The 17,277-nt window shown below is 40.9% G+C and overlaps 1 protein-coding gene across 9 annotated transcripts in view; it reads left to right on the forward strand.

Moving 5' to 3' along the window:
* The window catches only part of LOC117259695 (protocadherin Fat 3), a 391,086-nt gene that overhangs the window by 264,554 nt on the left and 109,255 nt on the right, over positions 1 to 17,277 (forward strand). For 6 of the 9 annotated variants that reach the window (XM_033631307.2, XM_033631315.2, XM_033631310.2 and 3 more), the window contains 2 exons: positions 1,803 to 2,013; positions 13,957 to 14,025. In XM_033631307.2, coding sequence (XP_033487198.2) covers positions 1,803 to 2,013; positions 13,957 to 14,025 — 280 coding nt within the window. The remainder of the gene's footprint in view (positions 1 to 1,802; positions 2,014 to 13,956; positions 14,026 to 17,277) is intronic. The other 3 variants (XM_033631313.2, XM_033631314.2, XM_033631316.2) reach the window with 1 other exon arrangement.

Genomic DNA, 17,277 nt, shown 5'->3' on the forward strand with positions numbered 1-17,277 from the left:
TAAAATCAGCTCAGCACATGAAAGAAACCTGCCTGATGCCCAACATGTTCTCATCCCATCTCGTTAAATATCACCACTTTGTCGTTGGACCTACACATATAAATATGACGCCATGTACCCTCCTGTGTTTGTTTTGGATGATCACAGACGGCGTCTCTATTTACACTTGTTACATGCATTGTGTCGTTTTAAAACACACTTCCATTTTCACAGGAAATGTACAGTTTCTGCTTGTTAGATGCATGACGTCTTTGCCAAAATGTACTTACAATGTAAGCAAAACACTTAGTTTTTTGGTTGATACCTCAGGTTTAGGCAACGAAAGCACATGGTTAGGTTTAGATAAAACATCATCCAGGGGCACTGAAAGCTGTAGCCTTGCTGTGTGTCAACCACTTTGTGATTATTGAGGCTTAAAAAGAGTGTCGCAATCAAGCTCATTCATTAATTCAGTTGCATACTTGAATATTGAATTTTGCTAAATTTTTTTAATAAATGAGGACAAAAATAAATTTAAAAAATCAATAAATAAAATAGAGAATTGGAGGAGCTGGAATACATAGAACATACATAGAACACATAGTATCACATGGCATCTTGCAAATCTTTCATCAAGTTAAAACATGTTCAGTTCAACACATGCACCTTTGTCTCAGATTGTGCCAGCTGTAAAGTAAATTCATCCCAGTATCCTACAAAATATGTACATATTGGACAGTTTAGCACCTCACTATTTACATCCAATGCCAACATTCACTGTCAGTGAAGGATGTAGTGTATCCTTTATGTAGCGAGGCACAATATGAGGGTGTGAAGGTCAGGGTGGTGGATGAATATGTAGTGCATGCAAGAGACTGTTTACATCCCATAACACAGTTGTAATAAATGTTCACTTTTCTTAACTGTAACCAAACTGTAGCTCAATCAATCAATCAATCAGTCAATCAATTTTATTTATAAAGCCCAATATCACAAATCACAATTTGCCTCACAGGGCTTTACAGCATACGACATCCCTCTGTCCTTAGGACCCTCGTAGCGGATAAGGAAAAACTCCCCAAAAAATCCTTTAATGGGGGGAAAAAACATTAGAAACCTCAGGAAGAGCAACTGAGGAAGGATCCCTCTTCCAGGACGGACAGACGTGCAATAGATGTCGTACAGAACAGATCAACATAATACATTAACAGTAATCCATATGCGGGGTGTCGGTAGCGTAGTGGATAGTGCTGGCGCCCCATGTACAGAGGCATTGCCTCGCTGCAGCAGCCGCGGGTTCGAATCCGGCTTGCGGCCCTTTGCTGCATGTCAGTCCCCACTCTTTCTCTGTCTCCCCGTTTCACTCACTGTCCTATCATTAAAGGCAAAAAGCCCATTAAAATAATCTTTAAAAAAAAAGACAAAAAAAAAAAACAGTAATCCGTATGACACAATGAGACAGAGAGAGAGACAGACAGAGAGAGATGCAGGACAGACGGTAATGACAGTAGCCTACAACAACATTAATGAAAGTAATGATATTATAATAATATTATAATAGATTATAATCTTTAACATGAAGATATTATAGAAAGTAAGACTGTCTTTGGCATTGGACCTGATCTGGGTTTTTACCTAATCCCCTAGTATTGACACACTAGTTTGGGGTTGGCCTTCACATTGCATCTAAATGGGAATTGCAGTACTCAGAACAATCCATGCATTGTTGTTTTCTGTGTAACTACAAGCTATTCCTGCATGACTGACTCTTTTGTGAGCCTTTTTCCTAGTTCACAATCTAACTTTTATGCTTGTCTACTCAGATCAAAGCAACAGACAACGGGCGTCCTCAGAAATCCTCAACAGCTCGCCTGCACATTGAGTGGATTCGTCGACCTCCTCCCTCTACTCTCCAACTGCTTTTTGACGAGCCGTTCTACAATTTCACTGTCATGGAAAATGACAAGGTGGCAGAGATCGTGGGTGTGGTGTCCCTGCAGCAGAGCTCCGCCCCCTTGTGGTTTGACATCACAGGTAAAATCTCCCTGTAGGTGAGGACGATCCTCTGTCAGCCAGTGGAGAGCTTTGTATAGAGTGAGGTAGGGTGTGCACAGGCTCAGTGCATGGTCTATGTTGGGCTGACAGTGTGTTGGTGTATGTTTGAGGTGCAGCTCAGGTACTGTTGTCTTGCTGCATGATCTGTTACGCTCTGCCCATCCCAGTAACCATGGTGACAGCTTCTCCAGCTGTCAGGTCTGTATACCCTGTAGGAGATAAAGTATTAACAGCAGTTGGCAGTCTATGGACAACTAATATGAATCAAATTTAGGATAAAACTTTAACAAAACTTTATTCATGTTATTCTGAGACGCTTTTCTTAAAGGGACTTTCCCTTAAAGTTATTTAGTGTTATTTATAAGTATTAGTCATGACATATTTATGACTTTCATAATATGTCTGCTAAGAGGAATCACTGGTTCACTCTGAATAAAGAACATTCTGACAGATTTTAAAGCTAGTGTGACATTCCCCTATAAATTGGAAATGCCCAACGTGGCACACTTAAATCCTTTTGATCCGTCAAAGTTCACTTTCACCCACTTGAAAGGCTTAACAAGATTATGTCATGCCCAGCACGCTAAGCTCAATTTTTATGCATTATGTATGGTGATGATTCTGGTGTGGTAAAAGTGATTTGATAATTCTAATAGTTAGTACTTTTGATGGTAATTCTATTAGTTTTTAATGCCATTCAATACTATATTTATACTGACAATTCTCCAGCCGTGATGCATGCGCTCTTTACCTCTAGTCAGCCAACACTAGATGGATAACAGCAACCAGGAAGGACTGCAGTTCCCACAATGCACCATCCATCTCTCTTTTTGTTGTCACTGAGCAGTGACAGTCAGTGTGTATCCAGCTGGAGATACCTTCTGGCTCGTGCTTCTGGCTCTCCATAGCTCTGTCCATCTCTTCTCTCTCTTTCTCTCTTTCTCATAATGCCTCTGTCCATCCCTCTCCCTATCTGCATACATCCTTTCTCACTTCTTCATTCATGATTTTTCAGTGTGTACAGCCTTTCTCTGGGATCATATCTACATCTTATCTTTCCATTGGTTAATATTAATGAGGCAATATGAATCAACAACTTTGATTATATTTATTAAAAATCCCAGGGGGGAAATTTAGCATTACACGAGCACAAGAAACAGACTGACAGGTCAGCGAGAACAAGAAAGAGACTGTGCATGACGCATAATGCATTCTGCAGATCTAAATAATATTGTAATTATATGTATTTATTTAAACATTTGTATTAATGAATAATAAATACAATCAATACATAAATAATGCAAAGCCTCATATGTATTTATAGTATATAGAAATAGATAATATATATAAGTGCAATTTTAGGAATTTGAGGAAGTTTATATGCATATTACTAGTTAAAGGTATCAATACAACTGGAATTACCTTGTTAGGTTAGGGCAGTGTCAGTGATGAATGTCAGTCATGGTAATAAAACCAAAGCCCTTTTTACACAGAGATAGTGTTATAGGGTTTTTACAAACTCCTTTCTTTATGTCTCCTTCGCATATTTACACAGAACCAAACAACGGCGACATTGTCCAACTCCAGTGTGTGATTATGCACTGCATCGCGGCATTGCAGAATGAGAAGAGGCATGACGCTTAACACAACACCGTTTGCCTCATGTATGACATATAACATGTCAATAGTGCATTCTTAACAATAACAATGGCATTAATGTGTCAATAACAGTCATATACTGTCCCTGTTATATGGCAGCTAATGTCGTCCTCTGCTTGGAGGGCAAGGAGCTCCTGAATCTCATTGTTTTCCCAATTTACAGATATTTACGGCCGCTGTTCTTCTTCTTTGTGTTAGCTGCTAACAGCTACTTTAAATCTACTGTGGTGGGTCACACTCTTAACACATTGTCAAATCGTCACACATGTGCCACCCGTGATCCTGTCTTGCAGGCTGTCCAGTTTATGTAGACACTGCTTTGGCGCTGTTCCTACCTCCCATGGTGGCTTAAATTTGAGACCAATCTCCACCCCTTTTCCACGATCGTACGTTATATACAGAACAGCGAGGTGGCATAAAGCCATGATATTCCCACCCTGAACAGGTAGTGTAAAAGGGGCTCATGAGATGTGAACAGTGGTCCCCCCTTGTCAAAGTCAGGCACTTGTATGTTTGAGCAGCCACCCTTGCGTCCCTCCTAAGAGGGTATTTGGAACCAAAAATATCATGCAACTTTTCCTTTGCTTCTGCAAGAGACCACAAGAGGTCCTTGTGAGGAAAATGTTAAGGGGAAAATTCCCTACCATTTATGTGGATGTCCAACAAGTGTTAATGGTAAATGTACTTAAGATAAGATAAGACACACCTTTATTGCTCCCACAATTGAGAAATTCCAGTGTTACAGCAGTCAAGGGGACAGAGTCAGATTAAAGATTTCAAAATTTAAAAACTTAAAAAAATAGGCATACAAAAAATACAAGAGACAGCAATAAATAACAAACAATAATATACAAATATAACAAATACTTGATTGAAGCAATAAATTCTTCAGTGCATGCTATGTTGACTATGAAAACAGTCTGCAGCTGCAAAATCTGTTGTTCTTCTTGCATTCAGCGTTGTCATTTCATGTGATATTGACGGAGCTCGATGCAGGAAGAACTACGGGCTATTTCAGCTTGGACATCTATCCAGATATAGAACTTCTCTGTTCTCTTTGCTTGTATTGCAAGTGAAAAAACAGCAAATATGGCATCTCAAAATATGTATGCAGAGAATCGACGAGGATACATTTTACAGTGTTTGGCTGACTCGTATATTCAGCCGTATTTATTTGAGCAGGAGCCAAAGAAATGCAGTGGAGAGAGGGATATGGCTGGCAGGGAGCCTCCAGACCCTGAGCTGCCGAGAGCAAACAGCAACTGCTGGTGCCTTTACTCAAACTGCCCTCTGCGTGGGCAGTTTTTGTTGGTTGTTGTCACCGGCGCCAGCCCTGAGAGAGCCCTTGTGCGTGCATGAAAGTTTTACTCCTTACTTGGACAGAGGTGTTTTTTAGACTCTCTTCAGGATCCTGAAGACAAACTGGAAAAGACAACCAAGCCTAATGCTAAAGAAATAGCTACAGGCTATGGTGATGATACCCAGTGACAGAGAACAAAGCTCTCTCAGTCAATACAGCATGCAGTGAGGAATTTATTGCTTCAACTGACTACATTTACCATCAACACTGACTGGACATCCACAGAGAAGGTGATGAATTTTTCCTTTAACATAGGTTGTTTTAAGCATTTGAACAAATTACCAGTACTATTACGTTTCTGTTGAAGACATTCTTTAAATTCAATCCAACCATGTTCAGTTGGCTCTGCTGCCTTTAACTTTCACCTGGCACTCTTCCAAATGTGAAGACTGCAGAGGAAAAGCTGACTCTCAACAACTCTTGGTTGTACCCTGGGAACAGGCCAGTGTCAGATAATCTTTCCTAACAATCTTTTGAAGGGGCTGCAGAATGATCTCACAGCAGACAGGCATCATTAAAGCTGTGATTATGTGAGATTGTTATATTGACCTCATTAATTCATTGTTATATTCAGATCGTAGAAAAGAAAAGATCTTTGTTTCAATGTCATGAAATAGTCTGGATTGCAAGAAACATTTTTGTAAATGTTAAATGTTTTGTTGACGACAAAATCACAAAACTGGTTGCTTGTGATAAGAAAGCACATTTTAATGAATAATATCTAATGATAATAAACCTTCATGTCAAATAATATTAATAAATACTTTTATTAAATGTCCATTAGATATTGCTTGTCAGCAGCTTTAATTCACACTTGTTAGCATAAGTGTTGTTAAAGCCCACAAGTACAAAATGTTCTTCAGAGAATCAGAGAATATTTCCTGTTGGAATGTTTTTTAATACAGTGGCTGACAAGGAAACATTAAAAGCAGGAAAGGACATAACGTCAGTAACAGTGTTCAAGTTATGCATTGGAGACAGAGTTTGGTACAGCTTCTATTGAAGTTAATGGGGCGGGCACAGCAAATCCCACAATAACCCATCATATCTTTGTTGACTGACCTTTAAAGGGAAATTTCGGTTTATTTCAACCCGTCTCCTATCGTCCTAAATTTGTTTCGATTAGTGACATAGAAATAATAGTTAGCATGTTAGCCGTTAGCCTAGATACAGCCGTAGCGTCAGACCTGTTAAAACATAAGTGAACGGGCATATCTTCAAGTGCAAAGTTAGTCCACTAAACAAGCTTTTTTCCACAAAGACCGCCTCAAATCGTTAGGATAAATGTCAGAGAACATATAGAAAACGACATGTAAACCGGTGTGCTGCCATGTTTGTTTATCCCTCTAGCTCTGCTTTCCAAAGCGCGGCTGAAATATTGCGAGAACAAGCAGCGATCTCATAGCATGCCTGAACAAGCAGCAACAGCTGGAAGGCAGAATCGGACAGTAGCCTGAAAAGTTCATTCATTTATTTTATGAAAGATTTATAGAATAATGGCTGACTTTTTGCCAGACTTCGACTTTGTGGAGGAGGAATTTGATTTTGCAGAGTTTGATGGCCGCCCTTATTTATTTGAGCCAGAATACACTGACGAAGAGCTTCGTGAAACTGAAGAACGGAGGAGGAGGAGAGAGAGAGGCGCAACAGGTAACGTTAGAGGACAAGAGGGGAGGAATGGCTGCTGCAAGGCTGCGTAGCTCTGGAGATTGGTGGTGTACCTGTGAATGCTGTGCCCCAGTGCCCACAGAAGAGGAATGCCTCTGTTGCAAGGAATGGGACCGGTTGCAGCCTTATTTTCAAGGTCTGGATGTGACCGAGGACGAGACACCTCCACCTGGAGTAGTATCCAGCTGGGCTTTATCTAGAGCTGGCGAGATATATTTCGGCTGTGCTTTGGAAAGCAGAGCTAGATGGTAAACAATCATGGCACCACACCGGTAAGGTAAGACAACACGTTTACATGTCGTTTTCTATATGTTCTCTGACATTTATCCTAACGATTTGAGGCGGTCTTTGTGGAAAAAAAGCTTGTTTGGTGGACTAACTTTGCACTTGAAGGTATGCCCTTTCACTTATGCTTTAACAGGTCTGACGCTACGGCTGTATCTAGGCTAATGGCTATCATGCTAACTATTATTTCTATGTCACTAGTCACTTGAAACAAATTTAGGACGATAGGAGACAGGTTGAAATAAACCGAAATTTCTCTTTAACTGAAAAATGTTTCCACAAAATTAAAAAAAACAACAAAAAAACAAAAACATGTGATGTCAACTGATGTTTTTCATTTAAATGTGCCTATAAGTTTTCCTTAATATTGGTAGATCATGGCTCTGTCCATCATTATGGGTGTAGAATGGGATTATCATCTCTTTATCTATGACCTGTAATTTTACCTGGCAGAATCATTGGTAGTTTGTTGCACTTTTAAATAGCTAACATTTGATATATTGGTTGATATATATTTCCTCAGATAGCTTGTATATTTTGAGTTCATTTGCCCTCCAAAGTCGAGAGATGCACATTGTGTTGATGATGTTAGTTTGGTTAAATGTGTTCTGCTAAGTAGCTTAAATTTAATAGCCAGTGTAGCTAGTTAATGTTACTTGTTGTAGTTAAGATAAATTGTTATTATGCATTATGTTATTGCAACAAGTGCCAGCTAATGGTGCCTACGTTAGCTTAGCTTAATTTTTCAGACCACAAAAAGCCATAGAATTACAATTTGGCAATTTTGGAAGACAAAAAAAACTACAACTACCAACAGTTATACCCCGTAGGAGCTTAATAATTGTGCTGTCACAAGTTGTATCATCAAAATTAGAAATATAAAAGCTTAAATTGCTGGGGAGCTACATTATCATAAATGACTGTCTAACATTACAGTAGTGCTGTTATTAACTTGAGCAATCTAAGGAAGCACAATAATTTGAACACACAAATACAGAAAGACCAACTACACTACCAATAATATATAAGAGTGCTTATGGGAACATTTACCAACCTGAAAGAATAAATGAAAAGAGACCAGTGAATTGGCTGCAGTGGCTTTACTTTTCTCCATTTTTCCTTACAGCAGGTAGTATTGTAATGTCACATGTATTTCATTGTAGATAACTAACCAGCAGTATAACTGTTAATTGATATTTTGATATGATATTTAAAAATACTCAGAGGGGCTAATGTTAGTCAGCTCATTAGATAATGTTAACTATTGCTAATGTACTATTACTGATATATACTATCCTGCCGACAATGCCAATTATGTTCTAGCATAAACAAGACTTAAAATAACAGGCTTAGACAAAGAGTTGCACATTTGTTGGTCTTTTAATCCTGAGAGAAAACCCCAGAATTGATACAACATGATAATTTATAGTGTCTGTCAAACAAAGAATATCACTTCACAAATGTGACACTCCTACAAGCCTTCCCATACACCCACATTAAGAGGGGCTTTCTCTTACATGAACTGCTGTTTCCTGCCATTCAGGTAACCAGATCTGGGAGCATTTACTTCAATTCAATTCAATTTTATTTACAAAGCCCAACATCACAATTCACAATTTGCCTCAGAGGGCTTTACAGCCTACGATATCCCTCTGTCCTTCTTCTCTGACCATCACAGCGGATAAGGAAAAACTCCCCACAAAATACCCTTTAACGGGGAAAAAATGGTAGAAACCTCAGGAAGATCAACTGAGGAGGGATCCCTTTTCCAGGATGGACAGATGAGCAACAGATGTCATGTGTATAAAACAGATCAACATAATAAATTTACAGTAATCCAAATGACAAAATGATACAGAAAGAGAGACAGTGACAGAGAGAGAAGCAGGGCAAGCCGTAATGACAATAGCTACAATAACAGTGATTTTAGTAATGATAATAATAATAATAATAATACTAATGATAATAACACTAATTTTGGTAGCATATGTTGTACGTATATATTAATATATTATAGTATATGTATGTGACAGTAATAATCATATATGTATAAAAATGGTAGAAGTATGACTAATAATAATAGTAGAAGTAGGAGGCATCAGGCAGGACCACGGCAGCAGCGCAGCCACAACACACAATCCAGGTGTAGCTGCGATTTGAGGGATCCTGCTAGACTGTGGAGCAAAAAGGCTCCGGAGAAGAAGCCGATTTAGTGACATACAGTAAAGCCGAGTTAGCAATAGGCAGTAATAGAATGTGAATGTAAGCGAATGAAGAAGAACCAACTTTTTAGAAACTGAGAAGAGAAAGAGAGAAGGAGAGAAGCTGCTTGGTGTATACTAGGCCTAAGTCAGCCTAACTAGGGGCTGGTACAAAGCAAGCCTGAGCCAGCCCTAACTATATGCTTTAATCAAAAAGGAAAATCTTAGTCTAGTCTTAAATGTTGAGTTGGTGTCTGCCTCCCGGACCGAAACAGGAAGATGATTCCACAGGAGAGGAGCCTGACAGGTGAAGGCTCTGGCTCCTGTTCTACTTTTGGAGACTTTAGGAACCACGAGTAATCCAGCATTCTCAGAGTGCAATGTACTGGTGGGATAATAGGGCACTATGAGCTCTCTAAGATATGACGGAGCCTGACCATTTAGAGCTTTGTAAGTGAGGAGAAGGATTTTAAAATCAATTCTTGGATTTTACAGGGAGCCAGTGCAGAGAAGCTAAAACAGGAGAAATATGATCTTGTTTCTTTGTTCCTGTTAGTACATGTGCTGCCGCATTGTGGATCAGCTGGAGAGTTTTTAAAGACTTATTAGAGTAACCTGATAATAGGGAATTGCAGTAATTGTGGACCAATATTTCTGCATGTTTTTGAGACAGGATAGGCCTATTTTTTGCAATATTACACAGATGAAAGAACGTCGACCTTGAAGTTTGTTTTATATGGGAGTTAAAAGACAAATCATGATCAAATATTACTCCGAGGTTTCTTATGGTTGTGCAAAAAGCAAGAACAATGCCATCCAGAGAAACTATATCTTCTGATAGAGAGTTTCTGAGGTGTTTGGGGCCAAAAACAATAACTTCAGTTTTGTCTCAATTTAATATAAGAAAATTGGAGCTCATCCAGGTTTTAATGTCTTTAAGGCATGTTTGAAGTTTAGTTAATTGATCCAATTCTTCTGACTTGATTGCTAGATTGTGCATCATCTGCATAACAATGGAAGTTTACAGAGTGATTTCTAATGATGTTACCTAAGGGAAGCATATATAAAGTGAACAGAATTGGTCCAAGCACAGAACATTGTGGAACTCCAAAACAAACCTTAGTATGCAAAGATGATTCATCATGAAAATGAACGGACTGAAATCAATCAGATAAATAGGATTTAAACCAGCTTAGTGCAGAATCTTTAAGGCCAATTAAATGTTCCTGTCTCTGTAGCAGAATTTGATGGTCAATTGTGTCAAATGCGGCGCTAAGGTCAAATGAAACAAGTAGAGATGAGTCCTTTGTCTGAAGCAATCAGAAGATCATTTGTAATTTTTACTAGTGCTGTCTCTGTGCTATAAGGCACTCTAAATCCTGACTGAAATTCCTCAAATAAATTGTCATGGAGAGCTGGTTTGCAACTACTTTCTCAAGGACCTTCAGTATGGGCCTATATTTGGCCAACACCTCTGGATCCAGGGTGAGCTTTTTTAGTAGAGGTTTAATTACAGCTACCTTGTGGCTCATAGCCTGTTAATAAAGAAATATGGATCATGTCTAATAAAGAGGTGTGAACTAAAGGGGGTCTAAGAAACATGTTGATGATTTAGATGAAGAAATAGTTGAGATCAGTTGTTGAAGGATTATAGGAGAGAAGCAATCCAAATGTATATCAGGTCTTACAGTTGTGTTTAAGGTCCCTGTGTTTGAAGGCAGATTGGTACTGTCTGAGGGAAGTGATGATTTTACCTCTAATATATTTTTCATTAAAAAAGCTCATAAAGTCATTACTGCAGTTATTCTCAATAGAGCTGACTCTCTGTCAGCCTGGCCACAGTGCTGGAAAGAAACCGGAGGTTGTTCTTTTTTTCTTTTATTAATGTTGAGTAACAGTTTGCTCTGACATTACGGAGGGCCCTCCTGTACGTTTTACGACTGTCTTCCCAGAATAAACGAGATTCTTTTAGCTTGGTTAAATTCCAGTTCCTTTCAAATTTTTGTGATGTTGGTTTTAAAGGAAAATTTCGGTTTATTTCAACCTATCTCCTATCGTCCTAAATTTGTTTCAAGTGACTAGTGACATAGAAATAATAGTTAGCATGTTAGCCGTTAGCCTAGATACAGCCGTAGCGTCAAACCTGTTAAAACATAAGTGAACGGGCATAATTTCAAGTACAAAGTTAGTCCACTAAACAAGCTTTTTTCCACAAAGACCGCCTCAAATCGTTAGGATAAATGTCAGAGAACATATAGAAAACGACATGTAAACGTGTTGTCTTACCTTACCGGTGTGCTGCCATGTTTGTTTATCCCTCTAGCTCTGCTTTCCAAAGCGCGGCTGAAATATCGCGAGAACAAGCAGCGATCTCATAGCGTGCCTGAACAAGCAGCAACAGCTGGAAGGCAGAATCGGACAGTAGCCTGAAAAGTTCATTCATTTATCTTATGAAAGATTTATAGAATAATGGCTGACTTTTTGCCAGACTTCGACTTTGTGGAGGAGGAATTTGATTTTGCAGAGTTTGATGGCTGCCCTTATTTATTTGAGCCAGAATACACTGCCGACGAGCTTTGTGAAATTGAAGAACGGAGGAGGAGAGAGAGAGAGGCGCAACAGGTAACGTTAGAGGACGAGAGGGGAGGAATGGCTGCTGCAAGGCTGCGTAGCTCTGGAGATTGGTGGTGTACCTGTGAATGCTGTGCTCCAGTGCCCACAGAAGAGGAATGCCTCTGTTGGAAGGAATGGGACCGGTTGCAGCCTTATTTTCAAGGTCTGGATGTGACCGAGGATGAGACACCTCCACCTGGAGTAGTATCCAGCTGGGCTTTATCTAGAACTGGCGAGATATATTTCGACTGTGATTTGGAAAGCAGAGCTAGACAAACATGGCACCACACCGGTAAGGTAAGACAACACGTTTACATGTCGTTCTGACATTTATCCTAACAATATGAGGCGGTCTTTGTGGGAAAAAAAAGCTTGTTTGGTGGACTAACTTTGCACTTGAAAGTATGCCCGTTCACTTACATTTTAACAGGTCTGACACTACGGCTGTATCTAGGCTAACAGCTAACATGCTAACTATTATTTCTATGTCACTAGTCACTTGAAACAAATTTAGGACGATAGGAGACGGGTTGAAATAAACCGAAATTTCCCTTTAATTTTAGGTTTAGGGAAGATAAATAGACCAGAGTCAAAAATGGCTGCAACTCCCCCTCCTCGGCCGCTGCCTTGAGGACTGTGAGTATTCCTATGACTGGGAGAAGTGAATTCATTTAGACTGACATATTCACCTTGGCACAGCCAGGTTTCAGTGAGACAAGAGTAAATCAATATGATTATCTGATATTAATTTGTTCACTAACACTGCTTTAAATGCCAGAGACCTGCTGTTTGAAAGTTCACATTTAATTCTCCTGTTTTGTCTTTCTGTCACAGGAAATGTGATCATTTTCATTAGGTTTTTATGTACAACTCTTTTTTTAACTAGTTTAGATTTAAATAATTTAGGTGGTCGGGGACAGACACTGTTTTATAACATTATGGGTGGGTAACTGCCCTAGAAGCTCAGAGAAGTGTTTAAGATTGCGACTCTGATTCCTGGTCTCAACTCTGGATCGTCAGGGTTTGGAATAACTAATAAACTTGGCCAGGTTTCTAGAAATGAGAGCAGCTCCATCCAAAGTGGTATGAATGCTGTCTCCTAATCAGACCAAGTTTTCCCCAGAAAGTTTGCCAATTATCCACGAAGCCCACATCGTTTGCTTCTCCTCTGTAAGCGCATACACAGATTTGGTCAGGGTCAAGCCACTGCAATACATTGTCAGGAGATGGCACTAATTGCCAAATTGTATCAGCCTCTATAAATCTGGATCTTTATCACTTAAAGGGATAGTGCACCCAAAAATGAAAATTCACCAATTATCTACTCACCCATATGCAGATTGAGGCTCAGGTGAAGTTTTAGAGTCCTCACAACACTTGCGGAGATCCAAGGGGAGAGGGGGTAGCAGCACAACTCCACCCAATGGAGGCTTAAGGCGCCCCAGATTCAAACATCCAAAAACACATAATTGAAACCACAGAATATCTCTATACTGCTCGTCTGTAATGATCCAAGTGTCCTGAATCCCCGACATAAAAAGTTGTTTGGAAAAACAACATTTGAAAGCACGTGAACACACATGAATGCGGTGCCCATGTCTCACGGTCTTGCGCAAGCACGCACACGTGAGCGCAGTGCACAGAGAGGCAGTTAGAGCTGCAGGCTACAATGAGGCTAAAAACAGAGTTCAAATGACGTTTTTCCAAACAACTTTTTATGTCAGGGCTTCAGGACACTTGGATCACTACAGACGAGCAGTATGAAGATATTTTGTGCTTTCAATTATGTGTTTTTGGTGGTGGTACCAAACTCTGGTTCCAGTGCAAAATTCAAACGCTGTCATTGATGTTATGTCCTTTCCTTCTTTTATAGTTTCCTTGGTGGCTGACAGGAAGTGAGCAGGGACCCAAAGCGGTTGCCACAGCAACAGAATAGCAATGAAATGGTCTATACCAATAATTTTATAGAGGTTCAGCTCATCAGTATCAGTTGCTGTCTCTGTCCTTTCTCACTAGTCCATCTCCACATCTTCTTTGCTCATCATGTCATCCTCCTGTCCTCCTCCTTTGAGCCTGTCTGTCCTTCCTGTCTCACCTTCGTTCTCCTCTCTCTCCTCAATGCTTCATGCCTGGAAGGTCCCAGGTCTTTCCGTGAGATGTTCTATATTCTGCAGAGCGCTTGTGGCAGGAACTGTTCCTCAGAAGGTATCTCGTTTCCAACTTCCACTACCGCTGTTAGCTGTCCTCTCTACTTCCTGTCCTTTTTTCCCCTTTCCTTTTCTTTCACTTGTCTTTTTTGTTGACGCTCATCATTCACCCCTGTGCTTCTCATTGGTGCTGCTGACATATTCCTGTGAATGGTTGGTTGGAGGCAGTTAGCCAAAGGGAAAAACCCACACAGAGGCTCAGCCTGAGTGGATGTGCAGACCTATGTGTTATTGTGTTTGTCCTGTGTCAGTGAGTGTGTGTGTGTGTGTGTGTGTGTGTGTGTTTCACATTAATGGACTACACTGCAGCCAAGGTTCATTGAAGGATGAAGGTTTGGTAAAAAGGTATCACAACCTTTTTATCTGCTCCCATGGCAACAACCGTGGGGGTTACCTCGGTGACAGCTCTGTCTAATGACCTGCTGTTAGCAGCACCTGTACTCACACTCCTTATGGAATTAATGTATGCCTTCATGCAGCACCTTTCAAAGGCAGGTTCACACATGTACACAAGTCTCCCACTATCTGTTGACCCATTAGCTAAACTAATGGCTGTGCTCAACTGTTGGGCAGCAGCTTTGGGACTGAGAAGGCACAACACAGCCTCCAGCACCCTGCAGGAGCACCAAAGATCCAGAGCCCTGAAACCAGTGCCTCTACATCAATGTCAGCAGTGCATGATGCTGAAGCGTCCATTTGTTTAATCCACACCAACTCTAAGTTGAGATGTGTGGATCTTGCACTTTGCTGAGCCGTCAGCATAATAATAATAAAAAAAACTTGGACACAGAGTGCATAAAAATGGAGGGGTTGCATCTTGATGCATGTGGCGTATGTCTCTCAAATTCTGTGTGGAGTATTCCATTTGTAAAAACACAAGCGTATCTGCTGGTGTCCTCAGGGTTAGAGAGAGACAAAGAGAAAGCAATCGAGGCTAAGCACTTCACCAGGGAGACAAACATTATAGATGGATGAGAAGGCTGAGAATCTGTGTGATAGAAAAGAGTGCTTAAATATTCCACACATGCACTCACAGAAGTATACACACACCCAGATTTAAAATATAGAATACATACAGGACAGCATGTACACACCACATCATTACATAACATACAAACATATACCAGTGCTCCATTTACAGCAGAGGCTGTTGTGCTCCACCCAGCAGGCTGAGCCAGACAGAAACACAGACAAACTGCAGTGATCAGACTGGACACAGACAGGCCCCAGCACCTATACACACACATCCAGCTGCACTTAGATACACAAACATTTGTACACATCTTTAATCTTTATATAGCCATGGGAAATAGTGTTCATTAAAATTGGATATTGGGACACTTTATTTGAAGTAGTTGTTCACAGTTTAATCACCATTTTACCGAAGGTTAATGTTGGTTCTGTATGAGCTGGCTGTTAAACCCTTTGAACCAGATTTACATGATTTGCATAAAAAGTCACAGGCATCTTCTCTGCTCATAACTCAGTTCTAAACAGTCAGACACCATACAAATAATGCTGCACAACTTCAGACCTTGCCTCATAAGCACTGTATTCAGACCTTTTTTCATCAGTGATAAATGAATTTAGTTGATAGGTGTCTATATGTGACATGGTCACAGTGCAAGCAGGTACTGTGTAGTAACTAATGAGGTTAAATGCTGCAGATTCACAAAAATACACAAATGTAAGCAAAATGAAGAGGGCAAGCTCAAGTCTGTATGGTAAATTGTACTCACTGACTGCATCATCCATAGCACTAGTGCAGTGCTTGTTTAAAGCGTGTCTGTTTGGAACAGACTCTAGCATTGCTGCTTGTAGCATTCTACAGACCCACTCATCCAAACAACTTCACATTTGTCACTGCACTTCCTAGGGTCCTGAACAATACACCCGCCATGACATGGTTGCATTCCCTAGCAATGCTAGAGTATACAAATTGTTTGCCAGCAGCTAAACATATGACACCAGGGTATTTATGGGAACAAAAGCATTCATTCAGAAAAATTTATTGCTGATGCTAAAATGTTTGAGTTTGACACAATGGGCTCTAGTTTCCCGGTGCAGTGCAGGGTGGCGCAGGGTGGTGAACCCCGCGCAGAGCTAGTTTCGAGCAGCGCAACCCGAGGCGCGCTCAGTTTGGTAGTTTGGCAGACCGAGGTGCGCTGAGATGGGTGTGGCGGCGCAGCAGGGGGGGAACTGCCCATTGGTCCGACATCCCATTGTTCCGACCATATTAAACCCATTGTTCTGAAGTCCGTTCTGAAATCATCATGATGCCCTGTGGTTAAGGTCTGGTTAGGTTTAGGCACAAAAACCACTTGGTTAGGGTTAGGAAAAGATCATGGTGTGGGTTAAAATGAAAAAGAAAGTGACAAACACATAAGCCGTGAGACTGCTTCGCCTCAAGCCTTTCCCAGCTGACCCAGAGCCGGTCGCGGCGCACCATCAAGGTAGAAATACGCCCGCCGGGAGCCATTCAGCACCATGGACCGTCGGACTAATGGGATGTCGGACCAATGGGCTGTCGGACCAATGACATGGACCCCAGCAGGGGGAGGTGTCGACAGATCCAGCTTGGTGCAGTGACAGTTTCATGCCGAAAGGCTTCGCCGAAGGTGTGCTAAAAGCTCGCCAGCTGAAACCGGGTCTACTGTCAGCGCAGGCGGAGTGCAGCTGGTGTAAGCTGAAGTTTGGCTGACCGGCGGACAGTACACACACGTCACCAAAACCTCACAGGTAGGTTTCTAGAATATCAGGCACATTAACAATGCAATAAATACCCCAAAAAAACACTATTCAATGCAACTATCTGCAATCAGCACATAAATGTATCTCTATATTGACTGTCCCGTCACATCTGATGTCAGATGAAAGGAGATTGGCACCGTTTGGCACGTTTGGCACACGTAATGGAAACCCAACCTGATTTGATTAACACAGCTGCAAACTAATGAGTTCACATCCCTCTCAGCCACACAAACAGCCACAGCATCAGATAGGGAGTATATATTCAGCATCTGTCATCTTAGAAAAGTCAAAAGAAAAGAAACAGAGTGAGACTGCGAGAGAGAAAGAGAGAGCGCGCGTGCACAAGAGAAACGCAACATTGATTTACAATTGTGGTGACCTCCTCCCAGGCTACCTTTGCATCATCAGCCCGTGGAGGTCTGCTCGCAGTTCCGTATATTCGGACACTGTGAGTTTGGACCTCCCGGACCAAAACATCAGTTTCCTCCTGGGAGAAGTT

This window comes from Epinephelus lanceolatus, chromosome 4 (genome assembly GCF_041903045.1).
Source record: "Epinephelus lanceolatus isolate andai-2023 chromosome 4, ASM4190304v1, whole genome shotgun sequence".
In the NCBI taxonomy this organism is placed as follows: domain Eukaryota; kingdom Metazoa; phylum Chordata; class Actinopteri; order Perciformes; family Serranidae; genus Epinephelus; species Epinephelus lanceolatus.